The sequence below is a fragment of the Rhinoderma darwinii genome, chromosome 5 (genome assembly GCF_050947455.1).
Source record: "Rhinoderma darwinii isolate aRhiDar2 chromosome 5, aRhiDar2.hap1, whole genome shotgun sequence".
Taxonomy (NCBI): domain Eukaryota; kingdom Metazoa; phylum Chordata; class Amphibia; order Anura; family Rhinodermatidae; genus Rhinoderma; species Rhinoderma darwinii.
In genome coordinates, this window is record NC_134691.1 from 298,985,572 (window position 1) to 299,012,996 (window position 27,425).

Here is a 27,425-nt window from a genome sequence, read left to right on the forward strand (position 1 = left end):
AAGTATTAGAAATCTTTATCAACAAATCTGTACATTGAATCACACACAAACAATGTTTTGTCTATCTGTTGTCATTTTATGTTGAAACCCAAGGAACTAAGGTGGTGGGATCATCTGTTACATTAAGGTTGACTAAGGGTACATGTGAATGTCCATACTGGCTCAATTGACAGTTATGTATAAGAGTTCAGTAGGGCTTCCATACAGTACTAGTTTTTAGTCCACAACGATAAGGTCAGTGTAGTCGCTCCTTTGGAATCCTTTCACGTTGACTTCTGGCGGTAGTGAAGAGTTAAGTCGCCACCGCTCTTCCAAATGAAATGTTTCACAGTCCGCAGGTCCATGTTCGGATCCAGAATCTGTAGGAAGGAAATACAGGGATCAGTTCAAGGACTCCCTTTGGTTACAGATGTTTGGTAAGAGGTAGTGGCATGAAAAACATGTGAGTGAGCCAGAGTGGAGAGCCGCACACAAGGAGAAGCTCCATCCTATCCATGTATTACAGGGAAAATATATGACCAGACATAGCTTCCCCTGGACAACAGCGAATTGCTAGGAGTTTCCGAGGCCAGACCCGCAATGATCATCTGATCGCCGAACCAGCTTCTACATGGGAAAACCCAGATTCAAGATCCCTCCACTTTGATTAAACAGATATCTGGACAACAGCATTACAAACAGAACTATTCAAGCATATTAGCTTCCGAAAGAAAGTGATAAAGTGAACAATGTTTGCACACTAGGAAAGTATTACACATATATACTGAAGCGGTACTGAAGGCGGAACGTATGGCTTTACAGGGCAGTCAAAACCGGCCCTCTGTTCTTTTCCAGCAATTTAAAATGTCTATATACACTTTAAGGGGTTGCTTAACACAACAACCCCAGTCCATAGTCCCTATATGGACGTCAGAGAGGGGGACCCCACCATATGTTCCAGAACAGGGAGCGGCTCGCCTTAGGCGGTCCCGGCACCAGCATGATCGCCAGAGCTGAGATAACCCAGACCCGCTTCTTTTTATAAAAGGGGTTGTCTTCATGAAACAACCCCTTTTAAAAAACTGCTCTGCTGTTTTAGACAACCTCTATCCATATGTGGTCAAAGGAAATGTTGTATTGCACAGCTGCCTTACAAACGAGTGAGTGACCATGCAAAATACTACAGAATAAGAATGATGATGTACCAGAACTGGAGGAGGGTGACGTTACAGCAATAAGTAATATAAGAAGTCTAGATACCTGGTCTTGACATAAGAGCTCAATCTTCTCTTCCGCCAGCACAGCAATGTCTTCCTCCTTCTCTTGTTCTCCTTGTTTTTCATTATTTGAGGAACTGGTCGTCTGGGATTCTGTATCCACATTTATAATTTTCTCATAGACATGTTCCATCACCTTTCTGACCTGCAGCATGTCACTAGCTGACAATCTGTCTCTGGACATGAGGGAAATACAATGCACAAGTTAAGAACAAGTGTCCTTTTACACCTGCCAACATGGGCCGTAAAAACGAGCACCAATCATAAGGAGCGATGATCAGTAATCAGCATGGGGACGAGCGATTGTTACTACGATCACTCATCCCCATCATGTCAGCAGTACATCTGCTTGCTTACATAGGGAGATGTGCTGCCGACCATGATAATATTTTGTGCTGCATAAACAATGAGATCAGCCAACGATCGAGCGTTTGCGCGTTCATCGGTTGATCGTTGCCTGATTGTTACACAGGGAAATGATCGGGAACGAGTGTTCATAGGAGCGCTCGTTTGCCCGATCATCATGTTCACACGGCCTATTTTCGGCCGTTTTTCGTGCCGTAAACGCCCGGAAAATCGGCAGCAGTCCCTTTTTTTACGCGCCCACTTTGAAAAACGGCCGCGTAAAATAACGGCCGCGAAAAAGAAGTTGACGTCACTTCTTCAGCCGTTTTTGGAGCCATTTTTCATAGAGTATAGAAAAACAGCTCCAAAAACCACCATAAAAAACGCTGCGAAAAACGCGAGTGGCTTAAAAAAACATCTGAAAATCAGCTGTTTTCCCTTGAAAACAGCTCCGTATTTTCAGATGTTTTTGAGTTTGCGTGTGAACATAGCCTTATAATGATGATCACAGTTCAGCCTCCAAGGCTCTATACTTAATATTCTCCTAAATAAAATAAGAGATTATGAGGGAAGAATAATCACACTGTCCTCACCAGCAGGCAGATGGTATCGGCTCTAGTTGCTCATGTGATACTGTGCTGATGAATCATGGGATTGATAGCATAGCACAAAGGAAGAGAAAGCGAGGTGAAATATAAAATTTGGTGTCTGATCAGAAACAGACAGGAGGCCGGGCTGCAGGGAAGGGACTACAATAAACAGAAATGTGCAGAGCTGGATAGACAATTAGGTGAGGAAAGTGCAGGGGAAGGGGCACAATGATGGAAAGTCGTGTTTCTGCTAATCTTTAATTTGGAAGACTTTAAGAGATCTGCATTTTCTACTCACTTCTTCAGAGTTTTTGCTCCCGACGATGAATGTGGTTGGAGGTAGAATGGAATTTTATTGAATTTGGGCATATTTTTCTACAAGACAGAATTCACAGAGCATTGTAACTACACAGCAGATGTCACAAAACATTACATTCTAAATACATGCTAGTGCTTTATAAAGAGGTAAAAATTTAATGTCATGTAAAAAAAAAAAAAAAAGCATAAGCACTGTATAATGAAAAGTTATGCAACTTCCAACTATAGTAAGCGTTTCAATTCAACTACCAGACTAAAACCTGATCGACCTAGTCCTGCTCACACAACCTAGTGTTTATTACAATGCAGGAGCGATTCCAGGGCAGGAGAGAGATCTGCGCTGCTGCCTAGATGGATGCATTGTAACAAATCCTCAGCAGTGATCAGAGCAAGGTATGACTGTTTCCAGGCTTTGAAAGTAGCAACCGGAGATCATGAAAACAGCGAAGAACTTGAAAACAAATAGTAGAAAAAGATTCAGAACTTTTAATATAGAATAATGAAACTTTATTTACACTGCTGGACAATCCCTGTAACACATTTAATACCATCAAAACAATAGACAGAAAGCACTCCATGCCCAAAACTAGAATTCACACAGTATACTTTTATTTATCTTTTGACATGTCATTGTATCGGAGGGAGTGCGTAATCTGGGAATAAAGAGGTCCGTGGCGGGCGATCTACTGGCATTACATGCGCTGTGCAGCTCCATTGAAGTAAATGAAACTGCAGTGAGCCTAGCCCAAAGATAAAGAAATCTACCAGCTAAGAACAGTAAACAGGCAGGAGATTTAGGCTATGTTCACACGGAGTATTTTGGGGGAGGAATATCTGCCTCAAAATTCCGTTTGGAACTTTGAGGCAGATATTCCTCTCCCTGCACGCCGATTTTCGCGGCGATTATCGCGCCGTTTTTCGCCCGCGGCCATTGAGCGCCGCGGGCATAAAACAGCGAGAAAATACGCTTTCTCCTGCCTCCCATTGAAGTCAATGGGAGGTCAGAGGCGGAAGCGCCCGAAGATAGGGCATGTCGCTTCTTTTTCCCGCAAGGCAGTTTTACTGCTCGCGGGAAAAAGACGCCGACGCCTCCCATTGAAATCAATGGGAGGCGTTCTCGGGCCGTTTTTGCCGAGTTTTGAGACGCGGTTTCCGCGTCAAAAAACTCGGCAAAATACCCCGTGTGAACATAGACTTAAAGTGACCCTCCGATACTCTATAAACATCTTACATAATATGGGGAATGTACAGTTAGGCTGAGTTCACACGTCATGGATTTTCATTGCAGATTTACCAATGCAAAAGGGTGAGATCTGCATCAAATCCACAACAAAACCTGTGACAAATCTGCAACATGTGCACTCAGCCTTAGAGTGTCTGGTGCCCTCCTGTTTAGCATTTCTACAGCGGATTCGCAAATTCCCAGACCCCTCTCCATTCATCTAAAATACCTGCCAGCTTTTCAGTGTACTCCATGATAGTCCTGAGACGCTCCTCTTGCTCTCCGATGAACCAGCATTGATGACATCAGCACTAGCAGACACAGAGTCGACGTTACAGTGCTGGTCCACCGGGGGGTGTCAGATTACCATCTAGGCAGCACTGAGTGGGATATACGCAAAAGCGGGCAGGCATTTTTGATAAATTAAGACAGGACCGGGAATCGGTAGTAGAATCGCTAAAAAGGAAGGACACTGAGACTTTAACTATACATTCTCCATATTATGTAATGTTTATGTGGAGGACGGAGGGTCGCTTAACCTCCAGCAGGTGCGGCTGATCCAGGTTATGCCGACTAACACCATTACGAAAAAAATTATTTCTGAAGGGGAAAAAAAAAAGTTTACAGGTCTAATGTACATGTTCAATGTGCTGGTATTGCAGAGCGGGGATAGGCTGAAATACCAGGCATAGTACACAGAGTTTTTCTTTTCTCTAATCTTATAAAACTCCATCAAGTAGTGACTGGTGACATTTTAGAAATAAAGCCGCTAACATTATGACATAAGAAATGAGAGCCAGTGCTTGGGTGTGTGATGGGGGGGGGGGGGGGGGGGGTACTTACATCCACAGTGATATCAACCACCCACTGTGGGACAGTTTCATTTAGGAGCATGGATTCCGTCTCTCCGCCAGAGTCTCTACAAAGTAACCTAGAAGGAACAAGCAGACCAGACTCAGACTGACGGACGGCTGCACAGTACGCATTCACAGAAATCAGCCTCTGTATCATATACTCTTATCCTCTGTATACATATATCTGCACAGATGACATACCTGAAAAGAGTGCGGCCCCCAGCTTCTCCAAAAATAACCGGAGTATGAGGCGGCACTTGGAAATAGCCATTGCCCTTCTGTATCCGAGTTTCCTGCTCACCATTTGCCACTACACAAGAAATAAACATAGAATATTAGATTAATAGAAAGTCAATGAATATTTCCAATCAATCACAAGATGTATACAAGGTTCCTCACCGTGATTTACTTCATTCTCTTCTTCCTCCATGGGGTTTATATGCGTTCTTGGCCAAAACTCGAGCAATGCTTGTAACAAGAGTCCCCCGAGATTTACTGCAAAACCAAACAATCACTCAGGTTACCGAACGAAAGGGTCTGGTGTCTCCAACAACAAAAATGTCTCTATTGCTGGAATCACACAGAAAGCTTTCAGCTGAACCCTTACATTTTGGATCAGACCCATCTGGACTGCTGAACCCGGCGTCTTTGGCAGAAACCCACGCTGCAAAGCAATCGCTCTCGTCTAAAGTGATGGTCAGCATCTGTGAGGAAGACACGGTCAAATGTCAGGGCTACTGACTGCAAATCTCATTACCTGTACAAAACGACCTTCTATACAATCCACATCATGTTATATTCTGCTCCTACATCAGACAGAAAATATTCGTTCAGTGACCGCAGCGCTTTCCTTACTTGCTTTTCTTGCCCCACAGTAATGCTGGGTGTAACAAGGGGGCTTCTGGGAGAAAATAAAAATATCCATGTTCACAATGGATCCCTAATTTCTTGATTTGAGAAGGATCCTCGTGTGATTCCCTGGAGGCTCCTCTCATACCGCCTTTGTGTGTCTTCTGCAGGACTGTGGCACCCAACATGTCTTGATTCGTCCCGGGACTCGAAATAACAAAATACTGATTCTATTGTGTCTGCTAGAACAGGAGAACTAATATTTTGTTACTCTGGAGCTGGGAATACAGAAAGATTCCTTCATGCTCAGTCTTTTTAGCAGATGCCGTGGACAGTCCTTGGCCTGATTTACATGAGCGTGTGCGTTTTGCGCGTGCAAAAAATGCGGCGTTTTGCGCGCGCAAAAGGTACTTAACAGCTCCCTGCGTCAGCCGCGTATGATGCGTGGCTGCGTGATTTTCGCGCAGCCGCCATCATTATGACACTCCGTTTGGATGTTTGTAAACAGAAAAGCACGTGGTGCTTTTCTGTTTTCATTCATAGTTTTTACTGCTGTTGCGCGAATCACGCGCGTCACACGGAAGTGCTTCCGTGTGCTGCGCGTGATTTTCACGCACCCATTGACTTCAATAGGTGCGTGATGTGCGAACAACGCACAAATAACGGACATGTTTTGAGTTTTACACAGCGGACTCACACTGCGCAAAAATCACGGACTGTCTGCACGGCCCCATAGACTAACAAAGGTCTGTGCCACACGCGTGAAAATCACGCACGTTGCACGGACGTATATCACGTTCGTCTTAATAAGCCCTAAGGGTATGTTCACACTTTTTGAGTTTTTTGCGGGTAGAAAAATCTGGTTCTGCCCTGCTGCACATTCTTTGCTGCATTTTTTCGCTGTGTTTTTCAGCTGCGCCCATTGAGCGCTGTGGGCAAAAAACGCTTTCTCTGCTGCTCATTGATTTTAAATAGGAGGTCATAGACTGAACCGCGGGAAGAAAGAGCATGTCGCTTTTTTTTTCCCTGTGAGCGTTTTTTTTCCCCGCTTGTGGGAAAAAAAAGCCCCCGACTCCCATTGAAATCAATGGGAGGCGATTTCGGCTGTATTTCTGGTGCAGTTTATGTGCCAAAAAACGGCGCCAAAAACTCTGTGTGAACTGGGCCTTAGAGTAGATTCTTGGCATCAAAAAATTTACAGGACCCCCCCCAAAAAAAACAAAACGTTTTTTTGGCGCGGATATTGACGTGGAAACCGCGTCGGAGTCGGCGTCAAAAACTTCCTCCTATTTGAATGGAAGGCCGAGGCTTTTTTTTCCTCAGAGCGGCTTATAGCAGTAACATAGCAAGTAGCATGTCCTTTCTTGCCACGGTCCCGCCTTGGACCTCCCAATGAAATCAATGGGAGGCAGAAAAAGTGTTTTTTTCGTGGCGTTTTTTGCCTGCAGCGCTCAATGGCAGTGGGCTAAAAATGCAGTGAAAAACGCCACAAGAAAAGGCAGGTCAAAAGTTGCCTCAAAGTTCCTGAAGGAATTTTGAGGCAGATTTTTCCCTAAGTAAACCTGATGATGAGGTGCAATAAAACTGTGAACTAGGTTTTAATTATTGCTTGGAATTCTCTTTTAAACAAACCATTAAAAACTCAGCGTGCCAAGTGTATTGTTTAGAACTGGATAACAATGTAATTATTAATGTTCTGGGAATACATCTAGACACAGCGCAGTGTAGCACAGGGTTAAAAAATAAATAATAATCCACCTATGACTGATCGGATGCTTTTGAGAGTTCACATAAAAGGATGGAAAACAAAGTGTAAATGATGTCCTTATTATAGCCATAACCAAAGTTCAGGCCTGTAGCCCAAGGAGGTCATCAAGATCTACATACATGTGGTAAAAATGACATCAAAGTAGGGTGAATACGCAAACAAAAAAATACTTAAATAACTGGGAACCTGAATGGGTTCAGAACATATAGTTAGAAGGAAAAGGAAGGGGAGGTGTAATTGTTAAAAAAAAAACCAAAAAAAAACCTACCCCAGTTTTCAGGTCGACAGAGAACCAGTTTGGGACATAAACCATCTTAAACCTCTTTTTAATTTCTTCTTCAAAATCCACTTTTCCCAAATCTTCAACTTTGCATGCCTGTAAAATGATAGAGACGTGAGTGAAGACATGCCTGTAAAATGATAGAGACGTGAGTGAAGACATGCCTGTAAAATGATAGAGATGTGAGTGAAGACATGCCTGTAAAATGATAGAGATGTGAGTGAAGACATGCCTGTAAAATGATAGAGATGTGAGTGAAGACATGCCTGTAAAATGATAGAGACGTGAGTGAAGACATGCCTGTAAAATGATAGAGATGTGAGTGAAGACATGCCTGTAAAATGATAGAGATGTGAGTGAAGACATGCCTGTAAAATGATAGAGACGTGAGTGAAGACATGCCTGTAAAATGATAGAGACGTGAGTGAAGACATGCCTGTAAAATGATAGAGATGTGAGTGAAGACATGCCTGTAAAATGATAGAGATGTGAGTGAAGACATGCCTGTAAAATGATAGAGATGTGAGTGAAGACATGCCTGTAAAATGATAGAGACGTGAGTGAAGACATGCCTGTAAAATGAGAGAGATGTGAGTGAAGACATGCCTGTAAAATGATAGAGATGTGAGTGAAGACATGCCTGTAAAATGATAGAGATGTGAGTGAAGACATGCCTGTAAAATGATAGAGACGTGAGTGAAGACATGCCTGTAAAATGATAGAGACGTGAGTGAAGACATGCCTGTAAAATGATAGAGATGTGAGTGAAGACATGCCTGTAAAATGATAGAGATGTGAGTGAAGACATGCCTGTAAAATGATAGAGATGTGAGTGAAGACATGCCTGTAAAATGATAGAGATGTGAGTGAAGACATGCCTGTAAAATGATAGAGACGTGAGTGAAGACATGCCTGTAAAATGATAGAGACGTGAGTGAAGACATGCCTGTAAAATGATAGAGATGTGAGTGAAGACATGCCTGTAAAATGATAGAGATGTGAGTGAAGACACTACACACATGGCAGAACTGACAGGAGGAAGCTGAGGCCGTGCGGGAAGATGTGCTCAGTTATAGGGGTCGAAGATTAGAATATGGGGTCTATTCATTTACCGCTTCTGGGACCCTAGACCGAGACTTACCTTCAACACGTCCCAATATGCCACATTATTATTTGTGTCTTTGGTTAGTATGTGCCGCTTGTCATTCAGTATGTTACACTGGATAATGCTCGCACCCCCTAGAAAGACAGAAAACATCCACATTCATAGAATCAATGGCTTCTTGTGTATACAGATAACCTGCTGGTGACTTACAATCTAATAAACCTGAGTAATGATCAATTTATCCCGCACAATGGAGAGGAGGGCAGCGCTGCAGCCACTCACTAGGACAAGATCAGAAAATCATGTGGTTGTCACAGCCCCTCCTAACTCATTATGGGTACTTTAACCCCTCCAGCCCCGAGAATAATAAACTATCAATACAAATGTAGTCTACCACATCGCTTCCTTTAACCCCTTAATACCGAAGGCATTTTACACCTTAATGACCAAGCAATTTTTTACGTTTTTACGTCGTCACATTCAAAGAGCGATCATTTTTTTCAGTTTTGCTTCGACATAACTGTATAAGGACTTGTTTTTTGTGGGACAAGTTGTATTTCTTAATAGCACCATTTCTGTATTGCAGTGTATTAGGTCTGTCAGTGTAAAACGGCCAGGCCTCTGGCATGGCCTAACAGACCTTTACTAAAGGCAAACCTGGGGGTCTTTGTTAGGCTCCCATAGAAACCATCCGTACCCCGCGATTGAATCATGGGATGCCGGTGGGGTGAGAGAGGGAGCCCCCTACCTCTAAAACCACTCAGATGCGGCGCTCGCTATTGAGCGCCGCATCTGAGGGGTTAAACATGATCGGAGACCACTGCTAGATCGAAGCCCTGAACCCAGAGGCTGTTAGGAACAGCCCGGATTAAAGGAGCACCCAGCCCGAAAAACTTCTTCTAAAGCACAGACGTGAAAAGGCGGCGCTTCAGAAGAACTACCCTTAACACCCGACGTAGAAACACTATACGCCAGTCGTTAAGGGGTTAAATAAGATCACACATGTACCCCTGATGTACTGCTAGATCTCCCTGGCTGTGGATACAAAGTTATACAGCTCAGAACTACATTAAGTTGTGTAAAATGTGATATACATTATATTGACAGACCGGTTAAAATTGAAAACGTAATGGACCAAAACAGTCATAATTGGTGAACTCTTAAGCGGACCATACACTTAAAGCGACCCCCCAGTCCCAGTACATTTCAAATATGATGGTGTATATGGAGTAATATCTGATGCCCTCTAGTTGTGACCCTCCGCTATTTTATGGTCCCCTCTTTGCGGTCCCAAAATGGCTGCAGCGCTTCTTAGACTACGGGTCTGAGACACTCTCTGATTGGCCAGAGCGGTTGTGAGCAGTGTTATCCAACCCGTGAACAGAGGGAGTGTCTTAGACTCAGTCCAAGGAGGACTGTGGCCATTTTGGGACAACACAGAGGGGACCCTAATATAACATATACGAATATAACATAAGAATTATAGAAACTCTGTAGCACGCTGAGCTACAATGTTTCCGTAAGTCCCATAGAACTGGATGGTAGTTACGGAAACAGCGTAGCTCGTATGCTACGCTGCTTCTGTAACGGTCATTCACTACTATGGGAGTTTCCGGAATTGATGGGTGGAAATCATACGCGTCAGCCACGACACAGCGGTAGAACTGGGTTTAGGGGGCCCCAGTTTAGAGATAAGTGCGGGTCCCAGAGGTGGGACCCGCATCTGACATTTATGACATATCCTGTAGATATGTCATAAAGGTCTCCGATGGGAAAACCCCTTTTAACTTGGGCAGTTTATAACATGTATCACCATCAAGGTGCCCATACCCATCTCTGTTTCACTTATTTATCTAATATTTCATGAAATTTAACCAGTTGGTTCCTCGATTGATAAATATTCTTTTCAAACCCTATTACCAGATACCCGGTTCTCCCAACACAGAATGGGAGGGATTTGCGGAGACATCCAATGTAGCATTAACACCACTCTGGCCATCATTAGCAATTTAAGAGCCGCTATTTTGTCATTGCCACAAAATTTGATACGGCTTGTACCACCAAGAATAAACAATTTGAAAGCCATGGAGATTTTTAACCCATACATACAGATAATCTCATTCATGATCTTTACCCAGTAGCACCGCAGTTTTGGACACCTCCAATACAAGTGTATAAGGTTTGCATTACTAGAAAAGCTTTTTGGGAAATCCGAAGTAAATCTAAGGTCCATTAGTGCCAATCTACTAGATGAGTGGTGTAGTCTATTCAACATTAACCATTGAGTGGTTCTGTGTGAAAATTCTAAGAATTAACATTTACATTCTTAAAAACAAAACCCCAATCTATTGAAATACCCGGAAGCCTATTTACACGTATGAACATTCCATTGGAAGTCTGTACATTCTAGAAAGACGACAGCATTCCCTGAAACAGTCACAGATATGTCTGTAGTAGTCATTATTCAGGTATCTTAAAGCTATGCTTCATGGGAAATATATAAAAATACCCATGTTTAAAAAAAATAAAAAAATAAATAAATACCGGTTTATAAAAGGGGATAGTCAGTGGCAGCCATTATATAAGAAATGCATAGCGATTAGCGAATTCTTTCACCCGATTTTCCAGTCCATAGAGAACGATGGGAGGCTCAATTTGTCTATTATTCTGTTAAAATCTGTCAAAAGCGAATCTCAAACCTGGAAAACCTATTCACCCAATGCATCCTAATGGCCATCAAATCGCAAAGTGATTCCCTTCCCTAGTGATGAAACATGCAGTTTAGGAAGCCCGGTACACAACAGCGGGAGAATTCTCTGCATACAATAAGTGGCCGTTTACCTTTAATAACTTGGTCCGGCTGGGAGCAGATCGGGCTCAGTGGCGTGCTACAGTCATTCTCATAATCCCCTGAGGATCGGAAGTTCAGAATACCTTTTATAGGCTAAAAGAAAACTATGTCAGGATTAACGTTTCCGAGAGATGGGGGTGGAAGGGTTTAAAACACTTGAATGGATCAAACGGCAAATTCGTCACATGCAATGAGACTTTAGAATCACATATGAAGCCAGAAACAGTTCCTTACCCACTTATTTACTGAAGATTTGGTTGTTGCAACCCAAAGTGCAACCGGGGGATCCACAGATCTATCAAGCTCCATCTGGAAAGACAGACAGTGTGATATTTGTACAGTGTTACACAATCCACAGCAACCAACACTAAGCAAGGATCTCGCAATGTGGCCTGACGGAAGATTTTTTATTGCAAGATATCAGGTTCTTTAGATTAATCATTAAATTGAATGTTCTAGATAAACTTCAGTGCCCTTATCCCAACTTTCGCTAAAGGAGTTTCCTGAATAGGGGACCCACTACTACTTGCCAAGAACGCTATAAAAGGGAAATTGAAAAAGGCAACCCTTTAACCCCCATCAGGACTGAGCCTGTTTTGGGCTTGCGGACGCAGCAGATTTTTTGAGATCTGTCAGGTCTCATTTTATGTGGTAATAACTTTGGAAAGCTTTTACCTATCCAAGCGATTCGGAGATGTTCGTGGAAAAATGTGATCAATAAATTCAGTATTTGTTTGTGAAAAACACCAAATTTGAGAGAAAATTTGCAAAAAAATAGCATTTTTCTAAATTTTAATGTATCTGCTTGTAAGACAGATAGTAATACCACACAAAATAGTTACTAGTTCACATTTCCCATACGTCTACTTTAGATTGGCATTGATTTTTGAACATCCTTTATTTTTCTAGGACGTTACAAGGCTTAGAACGTTAGCAGCAATTTCTCACATTTTCAAGAAAATTTCCAAAACCTATTTTTATAGGTACCAGTGGCAGTTGTGAAGTCACCCAATTTTAAAAAACTGCACCCCTCAAAGTATTCAAAACAGCATTTAGAAAGTTCCTTAACCCTTTAGGTGTTTCACAGGAATTAAAGCAAAGTAGAGGGGAAATTGACAAATTTTTATTTTTTACTGTAAGGGTATGTTCACACGGCTTATTTTCGGCCGTTTTATGGGCCGTAAACGGTCGAAAAATCGGAAGCAGAACGCCTCCAAACATCTGCCCATTGATTGCAATGGGAAAACGGCGTTCTGTTCTGACGGACCGTTTTTTTACGCGGCCGTTTTGAAAAACGGCCGCGGAAAAGAAGTGCATGTCACTTCTTGGACCATTTTTCATGGACTATTGAAAACAGCTCCAAACACGGCCGTGAAAAATGCGAGTGGCTTAAAAAACGTCTGAAAATCAGGAGCTGTTTTCCCTTGAAAACAGCTCTGTATTTTCTGACGTTTTTGGTTAAGCTTGTAAACATAGCCTAACACAAAACGTTTTACCCGAGAAACGCAACGCAATATTTATTGCCCAGATTCTGCAGTTTTTAGAAATCTCCCACATGTGGCCCTAGTGTGATAATGGACTGAAGCACCGGCCTCAGAAACAAAGGAGCACCTAGAGGATTTTGGGGCCTCATTTTTATTAGACTATATTTTAGGCACCATGTCAGGTTTAAAGAGGTCTTGTGGGGCCAAAACCGTGAAACCCCCCCCCCCCCCCAAAAAAGACACCATTTAGCAAAGTACACCCCTCAAGGAATTTATAGAGTGGTATAAGGAGCATTTTAACCCCAGAGGTTTTTTGCTGAATTTCATGGAATTAGTCCGTAAAAATAAAAAAAATTATATTTTACAATAAAACTTAGAAATGATCAATTTTGACAAGGCATAAAGAAGAAAAAGCACTCCAAGATCTGTAAAACAATTTCTCCCGATTACGGCAATACTCCATATGTGGTAAACAACGGCTGGTTGGACACACGGCAGGGCTCAGAAGGGAAGGAGCGCCATTTGGCTTTTGGAGCCCAAGTTTGCTGGATTGGTTTCTGGTCGCCATGTCGCATTTGCAAAGCCCCTGAGGGACCAAAACAGTGGTCACTCCCCAGAAGTGACCCCATTTGGGAAACTACAGCCCTAAAATAATAATTTATCTAGGGGTATAGTGAGCATTTTGTTCCCACAGTTTTTTTGCTGAATTTAGTGTAATTAGGCCGTGAAAACTTCTATTCTTTTTTTTTACGCCATTCATCGTGCGCTATAAATTACATTTAATTTATTCTGATCGATGCAATTACGGCGATACTATATGTATATAGCTTTTTTATGTTTTACAGAGTTTGCACGATAAAATCTTGGTTTTAAAAAAATTTTGTTTTTGTGTCACCAAGAGCCATAACTTTTTTCCCAAATAAAATGTTTTATTTTTAATTAAGATAATAAGAAATGACATCAATCTGCACATCCTTAGTCCAAAGGAATAGGAGGTACAACATTAGTACAAAACTAAAGAGAGAAAACAAACAGACCGTAAAAGAAAAAGAAACCATGACTGCTGTAGGGATAAGGAGTAGTGTAGAAAGAGTCATAACTCTTATTTTTCCATCAAAAAAGCTGTGTGGGGGCTTGTTTTTTGCAGAACAAACTGTCATTTTTATAAGTACCATTTTTGGGTACATGCGACTTTTTGATCCCCATTTATTACATTTTTGGGGAGCTGAAGTGACTAAAAATAGCAATTCTTGTATTATTTTTTTATAGCGGTCACCGTGCGGGATAAAATTGCCTTATACTTTTATAGTTCAGGCCGTTACAGACGCGGCGATACCAATTATGCATAGTTTATTTATTTTTTCTAATAAAGGACTTTATAAAGGGAAAAAGGGTGATTTTAAATTTTATTACTTACTTACGTTTTTTAGGATTTTGAGCCCTTTTTAAATTTACTCTTTTAAAGAGTTGTTTTTTTTTTCTACGATACAGCTTCTATGTATCATGTATACAAAGAAGCTGTATAATTTTTTCAGTCGATTCTGTCAGTTCAGCTGAACTGATGGCTCGGCTGAGAGCGGGTCCTGAGTTGATGAACTTAGAAGTGATCGATATAAGGTGAATCCTATGTGTCAAAGACACACAGGGCCCGCACTCAGCCGAGCAGTCAGTTCAACTAAACTGACGGAATCGGCTGGGAGAGAACGATAGAAGCTGTATTGTAAGAAGTAAAACATTTTTTTTAAATAAATGTAAATTACAAAAAAGTGCTTAAAATCCAATAAACAGATGATTTATTAATAATAATAATTTAAAAAAAACACATTCAAAAAGGTGTACATAGCCTTTAAGGTCCAAAATGCTCTAATATTTAATTTTTCTCCTAATAGCGGTTGGAGCTCAGTTTTTTTTATACAGGTCTCTAAATCCACCGAATAGACATAAATTTAAATGATAAAATTTGGGATGCCTGCAGCCACCACTAGAATTTATATAAGAAAAAATTAATTATACATATTTAAAAAAAAAACATATATATAAAAAAAAAAAAAAAAAAAAAAAGCCTCTAGGAAATTCCCTTTAAGGTAATACAAGAAACTGACACATAACATTTATATTTAATCATCACCTTTAAAACGGGTGCTTTTTCTTCACAGATAAGCAGCCTCATATCCGGATTCCTCAGATCTGTACAGTAGATCTTCCGGTCTCTTCCTCCAGAGTACACATGAGTGAAGCCTTCATTCACCTGGAGTGCCCAGACCCCTTCATCATGGACCCTGTATGTTGCTATACACCTTTGCTGTCCTAGAGACCACAAGCGGATTGTTCCATCTGAACTGCCTGAAAGGCACTAAAAATGTCGGTAGGATTTAGTCTCTGTTCACATCATGCGTTTTTAATACATAAGTATTACATAATGACATTTCTGGAATAAGTTAGCACAACATAAAGCTATGAGCAGATTACAGTAGGTTTGTATATATCTAGTACGTAGGACAAATGTGATGTGAACAGAGACTAAAAAAATACTAATACGTTTAAGGCATAAACGATTCTCTAATAATTCATATTACAGCAAGTAAAGGAACATTCAACATAGAAAATACACAAAAAAAAAACATTCCATTTTAATATCCTCTTTTCTTTTGATCCTTTTTTGTCTCATAGTGCAATCATAACGGAGAAATATATAATGAATTCTTATACATGTGTTACAAGAGATCATCCACTGTCCCCTCCTCTTTTTCACAATCCTGTGTCTGGCTGTAAGACAACTGGCTGCAATAGGAGACAAAGAATATTAGGCCCCACCCCCTGGATTAAACCACTCCTCTCAGGCTACTGCTAGATGAAAATGAAAGCGATTATACAGAATTTCCTTAGAAACTATTAGAAAATCCTGTAGACTGACAAACTTTTATGATTCATTTCTAGTGTTCCTTTAAATATGTAGCCTTATAGCTCCATTTTACAAGTCCCATTGTCTACTGGCCATGTACTGTACATGGGTAAAGCGGCTGTTTCATCAAGACAAAACCTTTGCATTTGCCCTGTATGAGATATGGACATCATAGAGGAAAGTGCCCTCTATTAAAAAGAATAGAAAGATGCTAATTTGCTCGGGCAGACCCGGCCTGTCATTGTATTACATGGACAGCCATTTGAATAGCCACCATTTAATAATACATTAAGAAGAAAATGTTTTTCAACCTTGCCAAAGACACAGATGAAAAGGATAAAAGCGGAGTGAGACTTCCATTACCTGTGTGCCGTCTCGGTTTAACAGCAGAGCTTTTACATTGTCAGTATGTCCTTTTAATTTCATCAGTTTTGCGCATGTTCTGGGATCCCAGACTCGCAGCACCTGTAGTGCCGAAAAGAAGGGGGGGGGGAGGAACGGTCATGTCATATATGGGCAACATTCCTGTAGTAGTAGTTTTTGGCTTAAAGCGGTACTAAGAGGGAAGATGGTTATATCGATGCAACCCATGCTACATGACAAAGGCAATGCGGTTTACTTTGCTGATCACGGCTGGTTACATTTTCTGCACTCGTGTACACTACATTGCTGGATAGAAATGGGGTCATAGCACTGCACCCAGGAATGCTATTTAAGTGCAGACGGGTGGAAATGGTGCTTGTTGGATACTGGATGACAAATGCAGCTCACAGCGTTACCTTCTCAGTAGAGCCAGAAACTATGACAGTCCCCATCTGGTTCATGGCCAGACTGTATATAGAATCCTTATTTCCACTTAGGGATGAAGCTGGTGAAAACAAAAAGTTACTGGTTAACTAAATCTTATATTACAATAGCAACCAATAAATCTTTCCCTAAGCAAATTCATCTATGACTTGCATTTGTTAAATGATAGAGGATTTCCCCCCAAAACTGCCATATATTAGTAAATAGCCAGACGTCAATCTAGTTAAAATTCAGTTTTATACACCCGATTAGTAAATTCTTAGTTAATAGGGGTCCTCTGTTCAGGAACCTCTTTTCTTGGCCAGAGTGGAGAGCGGTTACAAAGAGTGTCTCTCGTCTAGAGGACCTGTCCTGTCCTGTATTACACTGACAACACATTGAATTGAATATAGACACTGTGTAATGCTTCATTTCTCCTGTGGTGGCGCTGCAGGGATATTGAACACTTACGGACAGGTTTCCTCACAGATTTCATCTGATCGCTGGGGGGTCCCAGCAGGGGGACACTGTAATCGGCTTATTGTCAAGGGACCCTTCTAAGTAGGGATTTCTAAAGCGGATATTTGTATTCAGCGGTGTTGAATATTTTTTTCCGAGTGACAACTGGATCGGAGTCCATATTGGTTGCCACTTTTCAGTAGCTTTCCAGCCATTGATGACGTTCTTTTTATAGTACTGTTAAAGGGGATTTTTTATTAATACCATTTATTACCTATACACATAAAATGTGCTAAAATGTTTTAACACTGGGAGTCCCACCGATCACTTGTTAAGGGGGACCAACCCAGGACCACATTCCTTCTCAACATCCGTGGAGGAGTTGTCGGGAGCAGCGTACGAACATGCACACTGTTACAACTCATAACTCTATGGGAGATACAGACAGGCGCACAATTCTTAAACCATGACCTGTTGGGCTTTTTGTTGAGGACTTGGTTGAGAAATAGTGCTCGGGGCCAAACAGTGATAGGGCTGCACAGGATCCAGGATAGTGATTCCTATCGGCTGTGGAACCGGGCATTTGCTGCATTATTTGTTGGTTTCTCTGTCCACGTTAGGAGTGTAGCCATAAATACCATATCCAATTTAGAAATCAAATCATTGAAACGACCCATTAACATGCAGGACACTGAAGACTTGTATTACTCACTAGTGACTGTATTGTTGGATGCAGTAAGTGCAGTGAGAGTATTTACATCCCAGAGGAATATTTGTCTGTCTAGTCCCGCAGATGCCACTAACTCTTTGTCTTTTGCATATGCTAATGCTTTCACATAGTCCTAGGGGAGAAGAACACGAACGTAAGAATACACATATCATATTAAAAGTTATAACAATAATTTAGCACTATATGGAGAACTAGCTGTACTGAGTAGACATGAGAATTACAAAAAATGTTTAAATTTCCATGTGTTTAAAAAGGGGTATTCCCAGGACGACAACCCACGTCCATATGCCCTTTTACAGCATATTGATGTCATTGAGGTGGGTTACCGACTTGGGACCCCCTCTCTATGTACCAAGCCATTAATTTGAGAGGCTTCCCACAGTAATAACCACTGATCGCTGGGGGTTCAAGAAGCCGGATCTGCAGCAATCAGATGACTGTTTTTGAAAGGAGTTATCTGCACGAGACATCACTTTAATGAGTTCATTTTCATGTAAGTCTCCTTAAAGGGGTTGTCTAATGACAGACATTTATAGCATATCCACAGGACTTGAAATAAATTTCTGATGAAGGTGCCACACCTTTCTCCCGAATGGGGGTCCCACAACCCAGTCCCTGCTAGCAAGGTGGCCGCTAGCCGTCGCATTAAGTTGGAGAATCAGTGCAAATCAGGAAGGGATTCCCAGAAACAGCCAAGCTACACTCTTTCCGTAACTCTCATTCACTACTAATGATGTTACAGAAACAGTGTAGCTGAGCGAGCTCGGCTGTTTCTGGCAACAACCGTTGTGCACGGATTTTAGACCTGGAGGCGGCGGCCAGCTCAGTAAGTGAGTCGGGTTCAAGGACCCCCATTCAGTTGATATCCTGTGGATATACTTTAAATGTCTGATATGCGACACCCCCTTTTACAATCATGGATTGGAGTCAAACTATTTAAAACTACAAAGGACATAATGTAAAGTACCAACTTCTATTTTTGACCAAGTGCAACTGTGCTGGATGACAATATTATAGCTCATGCTGATATATATATACACACACACACACACACACACACAAATATTTATTTATTTAACATTTTATTTATTTTTCTCACCTTATGTGTTCTCAAGGTTGACATGCAAAATCCTTTGTGCGCATTCCATACTTTAACAGTGGTATCAGAAGATGCGGATATTACTGCAGAAAATAGAAGAGTTGATATTACGGAGACTGCAAAACATCATATATACAGTATATTCAAACTACACACAAAGTGTAATGTTATAGCATGGGTAATTAGCCTGCCTACATTGACTGTCACGTGTACCCAAATAAATTAGGTAATGCTATACGGGCTATGAATCCTGGGGAGTGTCACAGACCATATCCACTTTCATACAATTTTAGGCTTGATAAAGAAGTTAGTGAACGGCATCAGCAGGCGCCCCCTGCACACAGAACTAAGTGACAGCAGCCAAATACATTCACATGCTAGTAAACAGCACTATGCAGAATAGAGAGGGGCAGGCAGCGGGAGACACCTCACTGCATGGACTGGATCTACCATTGGCTTTTGTGCAGAGTGTGAAAGCAAACATTTTCCCCTGGTTGCTATGTAACATTCTAGTGGGAATTGGTGCCAATCCCTTGCCCTCTCTTTACATGTAAAGATGGCCACAATTCCAGGATTGATGGAGGAAGCGCACATGAACTGGCCTCATGAGTTAGCAGGTCACATAACAGGTCAAAGACCCATGTAAAAATTCAGATGTCCCATGCTACAAGCCACCAGCTGTAGGCTGTAGTTTAGGGTTTGATGGGCAAAGTACAGTCGCCTTTAGTAGGCAGGGAATACCACCAAAAAAGTTTGGTGCCAGAAGTGAATAACCTAGTAACATTGGCCACCCGGTTCCTGGGATCTGTCCAGGTCTCCTCTATAGATAAGTATTTGTGTTTTAGGGTATATACACACGCTGCAGATTTTTGCAGACACGCACCTGCTGGAAGAACAATTACACTCAGATTTACGGAAGAGATTTTCAGTTGCAGAAATTTCTGCAACAAATCTGCCCCCTGTGAATTCACCCTAAGGCCAGGATCACACACAAATTTTTGTTGACGTGTTTTTTTAGCAAAACGAACAATGCCCCAAGTTATACCAGTGGTCTTAGTGACTAATATAACAAAACCAGAAAAAGAAGCAAGTCACGACCAAGTATTTGAAAAATTACAAACAATCTTTATTACAATCAATAAAATACAGAAAAAAACACACATAGCAACTATACACAATAAAATAACATGGACCCTCGAAAAAGAATGGAATCCGAACATACAAGCAGACTGGCCCCCCAGATGTTAAAGGGAATGTGTTGCCAGAAAAACATGTTTTGTTTTTTTTAATTAAACATTTAGTGTGTGGGTGATTAAACATTGTTCAAATTTTTTTTATTTTTTTCACGAGACAGGAAATATTATAAATTAATTCTAATTTATAATATTTCCCATTTCTGGTCACTAGATGGAGCTATTCCCAAAATTGCAGCATTGCAAAATTGGGTAAAAAGCCCTCGCTCTAGTGAGCTCTCAGCATCCCCCCCCTCCTTTATCCTGGCTAGTGCCAGGATAAACGAGGGGTTTGAACGGTGTAACCTCCTACACTGTGTGTCGCCATTTTTTGAGCTAACACACAGCGTAGTAGGTTTACATACAGTAGTAAACACACACAAACATACATTGAAATCTCTTACCTGCTCCTGCCGCGACCGGAAGTAGTAATATTACTGTCCGGCCGCGACTTCCGGTCCACAGGAAAATGGCGCCGGACGGCGCCAATTTCACATTGGACTATGTGGGAGTGGCGCATGCGCAGTTCCCACACAGACGCCGTACACACAAGTGAATGGGACGGGAGCCGTTCGCAGTCCCTATGGGACTGTGGCTGCCGTATTCCATGTCTGTATGTGTCGTTAATCGACACATACAGAAATGGAACAAAAAATGGCAGCACCCATAGGGAAGAAAAAGTGTAAAAATAAGAAAAAGTAAAACACAAACACACAAATATAAACGTTTTTAATAAAGCACTAACATCTTTAACATATAAAAAAATTATTTGTGATGACACTGTTCCTTTAAGCTGGTCAAACGATCCCTCAAAAAGCGAAAGTGCATAAATCAATAATTTTAGTCAGGTACTAGGCATACTACATTTGCACAGATAGATATCTAAATATAATAAATGCAAAGTGCAGTCCTAGTTTAAATATAGCATACAGAGCAGTATACCTACGCAGTGGAGAGTGAGTAGGAGATCAAGACCAAGGGGGGAGACCGCTGCTGGACCCGACGCGCGTTTCGCTGGTTCTTCGTCAGGGGTTGAAGGGTTCAACCTCTGACGAAGCACCAGCGTTGAAACGCGCATTTATTATATTTAGATATCTATCTGTGCAAATGTAGTATGCCTAGTACCTGCCTAAAATTATTGATTTATGCACTTTCGCTTTTCGAGGGATCGTTTGACCAGCTTAACATCTGGGGGGCCAGTCTACTTGTATGTTCGGATTCCATCCTTTTTCGAGGGTCCATGTTATTTTATTGTGTATAGTTATGTGTTTTTTTCTGTATTTTATTGATTGTAATAAAGATTGTTTGTAATTTTTCAAATACTTGGTCGTGACTTGCTTCTTTTTCTGGTTTTGACGTTTTTTTTAGCCAAACACAGAAGTGAACACAAAAGGAAGGAGTTGCATCAGACTTTTCTTTATACCTTTCGTTTGAATCCACTTCTGGCCTTGGCTCAAAAAATTGCACCAAAAACTGCACCAAAACTGTGTGTGTGATCCCGTCCTTAATGTATTAAGAATTTTCCGTCTCACCACATATATGTGACCAGTTATCGTATTACAACGGTCACCAACATAACATACTTACAAGTTTTTCCATTACAGCACAGTACAACGTCATTCACCCAGTCTGTGTGGTGCTCCATGGATGCGATGTACGGGTCTTGCTGGAATAAACAAGAAATAATTAGCATTCCCAGAAATTATCTCTGTATGTTATCAAGAACTAAATATGCGTAGGCCCTGTTCTAATTACGTTTTTTGGCCTACGCTTAGCGTATACGCCAGGTGTATACGCTAAACGTAGGCTGTGATGGATGCCTAACAGTGGCATCCATTACTTATAGACTATTATGGGATCAATTTAACATATACGTCATGAAAAGCTATTGGAAGATCACGACATATATATTTAACAGGTGCCTGTCACGCCATGTGGGATTTCAGTCTAAAAATAAGGGGGAAATGGGTTTACCAACGTATACCAGGCTGACAGAATAGACACTTCTGGCCTTTGTCGGCTAAAAAAACCATATAGACACGTTCAGCATGTATGTCGGAAGCTTTCCTGGCATTCATGCTAAATACAGAAGGCGAAAACATGATGTGAACAGGGCCTAATACGTGCATTCTTGCGCCCGTATTATGGCGGCCACGGGTCAGCTCATCCGAACTAACAGCATAGCTTCCTATAAAGAGATATATATATATATATATATGTTTCTTTTAACTTACCTTGTGCTGATTGACACTCCATATCCTGATAATCGAGTCCCGTCCAGCTGTGAAGAGTCTGTTTAGTGCAGGATCGAGCTGCAGGGCGTTCACCCCATTGCGATTATATTTCTCCACTTCATCCCTAATTACATAGGAGACCTGTGAACAATGAGAATGTATAGTTAATATTAAGCCAATGAGCACACAGTCGTAACTACATGCACTGTATATATATTTACACAGCGATACAACTAAATCATCCAATGAAGAAGAAGAAGAGCGCTGTATAAAAGACTCACAGTCTACAAATTCATCCTGGCTCAGCTATGCAGATCCAGGCTAAATGGCGTCATCCGTAGCTCTCATGGATTGCCTCTATGCCATATGTTGTCCCACCCCAGAGGGATGCAATGCAGAATTGGACCAAGGCCAACATGTAACAGGTACAACGCAGGTAACCAGAACAGGCCATATAGATTAGATATTTGTATAGGGACAGCCAAACTACAGAGTCAATTTTACCTAGTCTGCGCCTTTAAATTTCATGAAGAGAAGTAGAACCAGATGGGTCTGCCCCCTCCCCATTGAGATAGCATGCAAGCTAAGGGTATGTTCACACGCAGTGTTTTCAGACGTAATTCGGGTGTTTTACGCCTTGAATTACACCTGAAAAAACGGCTCCATTACGCCTACAAACATCTGCCCATTGCTTTCAATGGGTTTTACGATGTTCTGTTCCCACGAGGCGTTATTTTACGTGTCGCTGTCCAAATACGGCACGTAAAAATACGCCCGCGAAAAAGAAGTGCATGTCACTTCTTGGGATGTTTTTGGAGCCATTGAAAAACAGCTCGAATAACATCCATAAAATACGCGAGTTGCTACAAAAAACGTCTGAAAACGGCTCCGTATTCTCAGGCGTTTTTGGTCACTGCGTGGGAACATACCCTTACTGTCATGCATTTGGGGTAATAGCAATCAGTCAGCAGACACCTATCTTATGTGTACGGACATGGCATTGCCACTTCCATAGACCCAGTACAGTGGCACCACAAGAACCTCCAGGTAGATGTGCCCCATATAGCGCATCCATGAGGCACTGGATTCTCCCCTATGGAAGAATCGATCTAGAATATGGATTTTGATGCTAAATGTCACCATTTTTTATGGAGATGTTCACAGAATCTGTGAGGAAAACTTCAGCCTCCAAAACAGAGAAATCTGTACTACACGGATCCATAATGCGGCCTTGTGCGTCAGACTTAAAGGGTAACTAAACGTTCAACAAACTTACGTCTGACGTCATAGGGAAGTCAGAAGTTTTGATTGGTGGGGGTCCGAACACAGACCCCCACCAATCGCTAAAACGAAGCAAGCGATCGTATTGAGCCAGAGTACGAGCTCAATAGAAAGTATATGGGCCCATGCACCGCTACATTGGCTTTCCGAACAGAACCGAAGTGGCTCAGCGCTCAGTTTGTTGAACGTTTAGTCACCCTTTCAGATTAAACCTCTGGGCGTCTGTTCTCAGCAATGAAAAAATGTGCAGCAGACAGGTGTCCCCTCAAGGTATACGGAGTACACGGGCGGCACACACGGTCGTGTGCTGGAGCCTTTACGCCTAATGCACGCGACCGTTGTGTGCCGGCCGGTCCCGTCAGTGATCCGTGGAAAGAAAAGGACATGTCCTATCTTTCCATGTATCGGAGAATCGTGTCAGTTTTCACAGACCCGATTCACCCGTTAAAGTGAATGGGGCCGTGAAAACTAACGGGTGCCACTTGGATGCCGTGCAAAACAGCCTGAGAGGCACTCGGTCATGTGCCACTGCACCTAGGGGATTTCTGTATACAAGGGCAATGTTCTCAGTTGTGTATGCAATACAGTAAATATAGATTTACTTTATGGAATGAGGAACATCGGGCTTCTTTATAAAGGGACATTCACGTTCAGATAATGTCACCGACCAGCATCTTGGTTATCGTCTACCTGTAGGGCTTGTCCACACGTAACGGAATCACTGCAGAAAATTTCTGCAGCAATTCCGTTTAAAGTAGAAGACTTTCCGCTGCGGCAAAAACGCACCGTTTCCTGTGGTTTTGATGACAGAAAATGTTGCAGCTTTTGCTGCCTTTTTCTCAATGATGGGAGAAGGTGAAATCTCTGAAAGACGCAGTAATTCGGTCTACTTTTCACAGCGGGAATTGACATGCTGCGGTACAAAAAATACGCACCGCAGGTCATTTCTGCCCTGAATATTTACATATACAATACTTTATATATTTGTTAAATCTCAACCACTTTGCTGCTACTGTATTCTGCTGCGTATTTTCCGTCCGCAATTCCGAACGGAAAATATGCATTTTGCAATCGTGATCCCAGTGAGAGAACTTCCATCCCGGGCTGCTGCACGGCAGCCAATCAGCCGCTGGTCTACTCACAGCCTATAGCAAGCAGCTTTAAGTAAAAAGCGTTTTTATTGGCTGGACGGTCCAACAATAGCGCAGTGGCGCGGCTCTCCCTCTTCAGTTCAGCAGCCAGTCTCATTCATAGAACTACGCAGGAGGCTGATATTAAAGTGTGAAATGATTTTTTAGTCATCAAAGACGCCTGTAGAGGAGTTATTGCGACCTCTGTATACAGAGTGTCTCAGGTGATGCCCCTGAATCTCCCACGGACATGAATATGCGTGATCTGTGGAGCCCATCATATATGTTAATGGTTTAGAAGGGTTGAACAGGATTAAAAAACAAAACATGGCTGTATTCTGGAAACAGCGCCACATCTGTCTAAAGGTTGTGTGTGGTATTGTAGCTCAGTTCCATTCATTTTAATGGAGCTTAGGTGCAATAGCAGATAAAACCTGTGAACAGCTGTGGCGCTGTTTCTTGAAGAAAGCAGCCATGTTTTTCTGAAACTGTACAACCCCTTTAACTGTTCACTGATCTTTTGGTGGACAATGAAGCCAATACGTCAGATATAATAGGAGTGTATCAGCGCAGTGCGGACATTACCAGTGGTATTCAGAATATAACACAGACAAGTCAGGATCAGTACAAGAGATGTCCCAGAAAAGATTTGGAAAGTTATAGAACTTCTATTGCCTAAACAAATCGATATCTATATCTCACGTAAAATACAACGCCATTACTGCAAACAGGGCTGTGGAGTCGGTGAGCCAAACGTCCGCCTTCTTCATAAATGGCGCATGTAAACTAATAATACACGTACTGTAGTAAAATGGTAACGCCAAGTTCTCATGTAAAGAATCAGAATATAAAATATATTTATTGGATACAAGTTCTCAAAGAAAGATAAAGCAAAGAGCTGATAAATAACAGGGGCTCCGGCAGACTCAGTCCGGACATACAGAACATTGCTGCCCATTCATTACGTTTGATCAGGGGGATCCAGGCGTTGTACCGGTGACAATGGCCTGAGCAGTGGGCCACCATTTTTAGAAAAGAGGTTTCCCAAAAAGAAATTAAAAAATAATTAAATAACCCAGGTTTCTATTCAGCCATTTCTTAGCCAGCGGTGCCGGTGTCTGCTTCACTACAGGAAAGTTACATATGGATAATACTATCTACCGGGCACACATCAAATACGGGTGTGCGGCGGCGGGTCAGGCTCGTGTGATGCATGCGTGGTAGAAGAGTCACCCAGCAGCACGTCCCGTGCCGGCAGTTTCGTTGTGAATGGGTGTCCTCCGGGGGTGCTCACAGCCCCGCCCCGTCTCCGTTAATCCCCGGTCACAGCGGATCTGCCAAACAACAAGGAAACCCCCCCCTTTCACAGGAGCACCCCTTCATCACCTGCCATCGGGACCAGGATGACGTCCCGGTTACCTGTCATACCTGAACTTTCCTCCGCCCCGCCGTGTTCTGCCTGTGATGAGCTGCCATCTTGCATGTTGACACTCTGTCGTCACTTCCTAAATCCTAACACTTCCGCCCATACCCAAAGGACATGGACGTACGCCTTCATTGGGGTTAACTACAACTTCCGCCCAAACTGAGACCAGGAGCGCTTTTTCCGCCATTAGTTAATACGTCATTGTCAGTTGTTGCAGTGCTGCTCGTGCCAGAGAGCCGTTGGTCAGCGCCCGTCTGTCACAGATCCTAGGAAGCTGCTAATGTTATCCTACTCGTCTACCTTTATATAACCGACAAAATTGTCAAATCAAATGCAGATGTAGGAGGCTGTTACATTGTTGCCATAAGTGGCAGCCAGTTTATAGAGCACCAGCCTCTACGAGCACCCCCAGCTTAAAAAATAATAACAGTTTGGCTATGCTGATCAGGGACACTAAAAAAATGTTCCCTATATTTACAGACTGTTGGTATTGGTAGCCCTACGTCCCACCGATCTGAAACACAAGGGAACATTTGTGGCACTTTCGTTTATATGGCGCCGTAGACGCAGCCACATAGTCTTTTTCAACCTATGGAAATTCGAAGCCTGCTCGGGTGCAGGAGCACTCACCGGCTCGTCCTTCATAGGGCGGCTCTTTTAACCCCGAAGGACGGATATATCCGTCCTCAGCAGCTGCTAGTTCGCGCAGGAGGACGGATATATCCGTCCTGTGATGGCGCGGGTACTGAGACTGTACCCACGCGATCAGCGGCAGGAGCACGGCTGTTATACACAGCCTGGCTCCTGCTGCAACTGCCGGAATCGAAGCGCGTGCCGATTCCGGCAGTTTAACCCATTAAATGCCGCTGTCAATAGTGACAGCGGCATTTAATGTGTTTGACAGAGGGAGGGAGCTCCCTCTGTCACCCCATCGGCGCCCCCGCAAACAAATCGCGGGTCGCCGTCGGGCTTCCATGACAGCCGGGGGTCTAACAAAGACCCCCAGGTCTGTCTTCAGCATCTGCCTGTTAGGCGATGCCAGAGGCATGACCTAACAGGTTGCCTGTCAGTTTTACACTGACAGGCAATAATGCTTTGGTATACGAAGTATACCAAAGCATTATATATGCGATCGGCACATCGCATAGTGAAGTCCCCTGATGGGACTTTAAAAAAAAAAAAATGACAATCAGTTAAATAAAGTTGGTGGAAAAAAAACAAAAA

General features: G+C 42.3%; 1 protein-coding gene across 2 annotated transcripts; it reads right to left on the minus strand.

Moving 5' to 3' along the window:
- Positions 1–27,154, minus strand: WDR48 (WD repeat domain 48). Of its 2 annotated transcripts, none has more exons than XM_075827342.1 (19): positions 26,832–27,154; positions 22,365–22,505; positions 21,718–21,796; positions 18,899–18,981; positions 17,782–17,911; positions 16,604–16,692; positions 16,188–16,289; positions 15,051–15,275; positions 11,673–11,747; positions 11,429–11,531; positions 8,624–8,721; positions 7,471–7,578; positions 5,193–5,289; positions 4,985–5,080; positions 4,787–4,895; positions 4,575–4,662; positions 2,490–2,566; positions 1,240–1,432; positions 1–359 (listed from the first exon to the last, which is right to left on the minus strand). In XM_075827342.1, the coding sequence occupies exons 1-19, from the start codon at positions 26,844–26,846 to the stop codon at positions 264–266; spliced, it is 2,004 nt and encodes a 667-aa protein (XP_075683457.1). In that variant the 5' UTR covers positions 26,847–27,154; the 3' UTR covers positions 1–263. The 2 variants fall into 2 exon arrangements, with proteins under 2 accessions (XP_075683457.1, XP_075683456.1); XM_075827341.1 differs by lacking the exon at positions 26,832–27,154 and adding an exon at positions 26,204–26,805.
- Between the last annotated feature and the right edge of the window lie 271 nt (positions 27,155–27,425).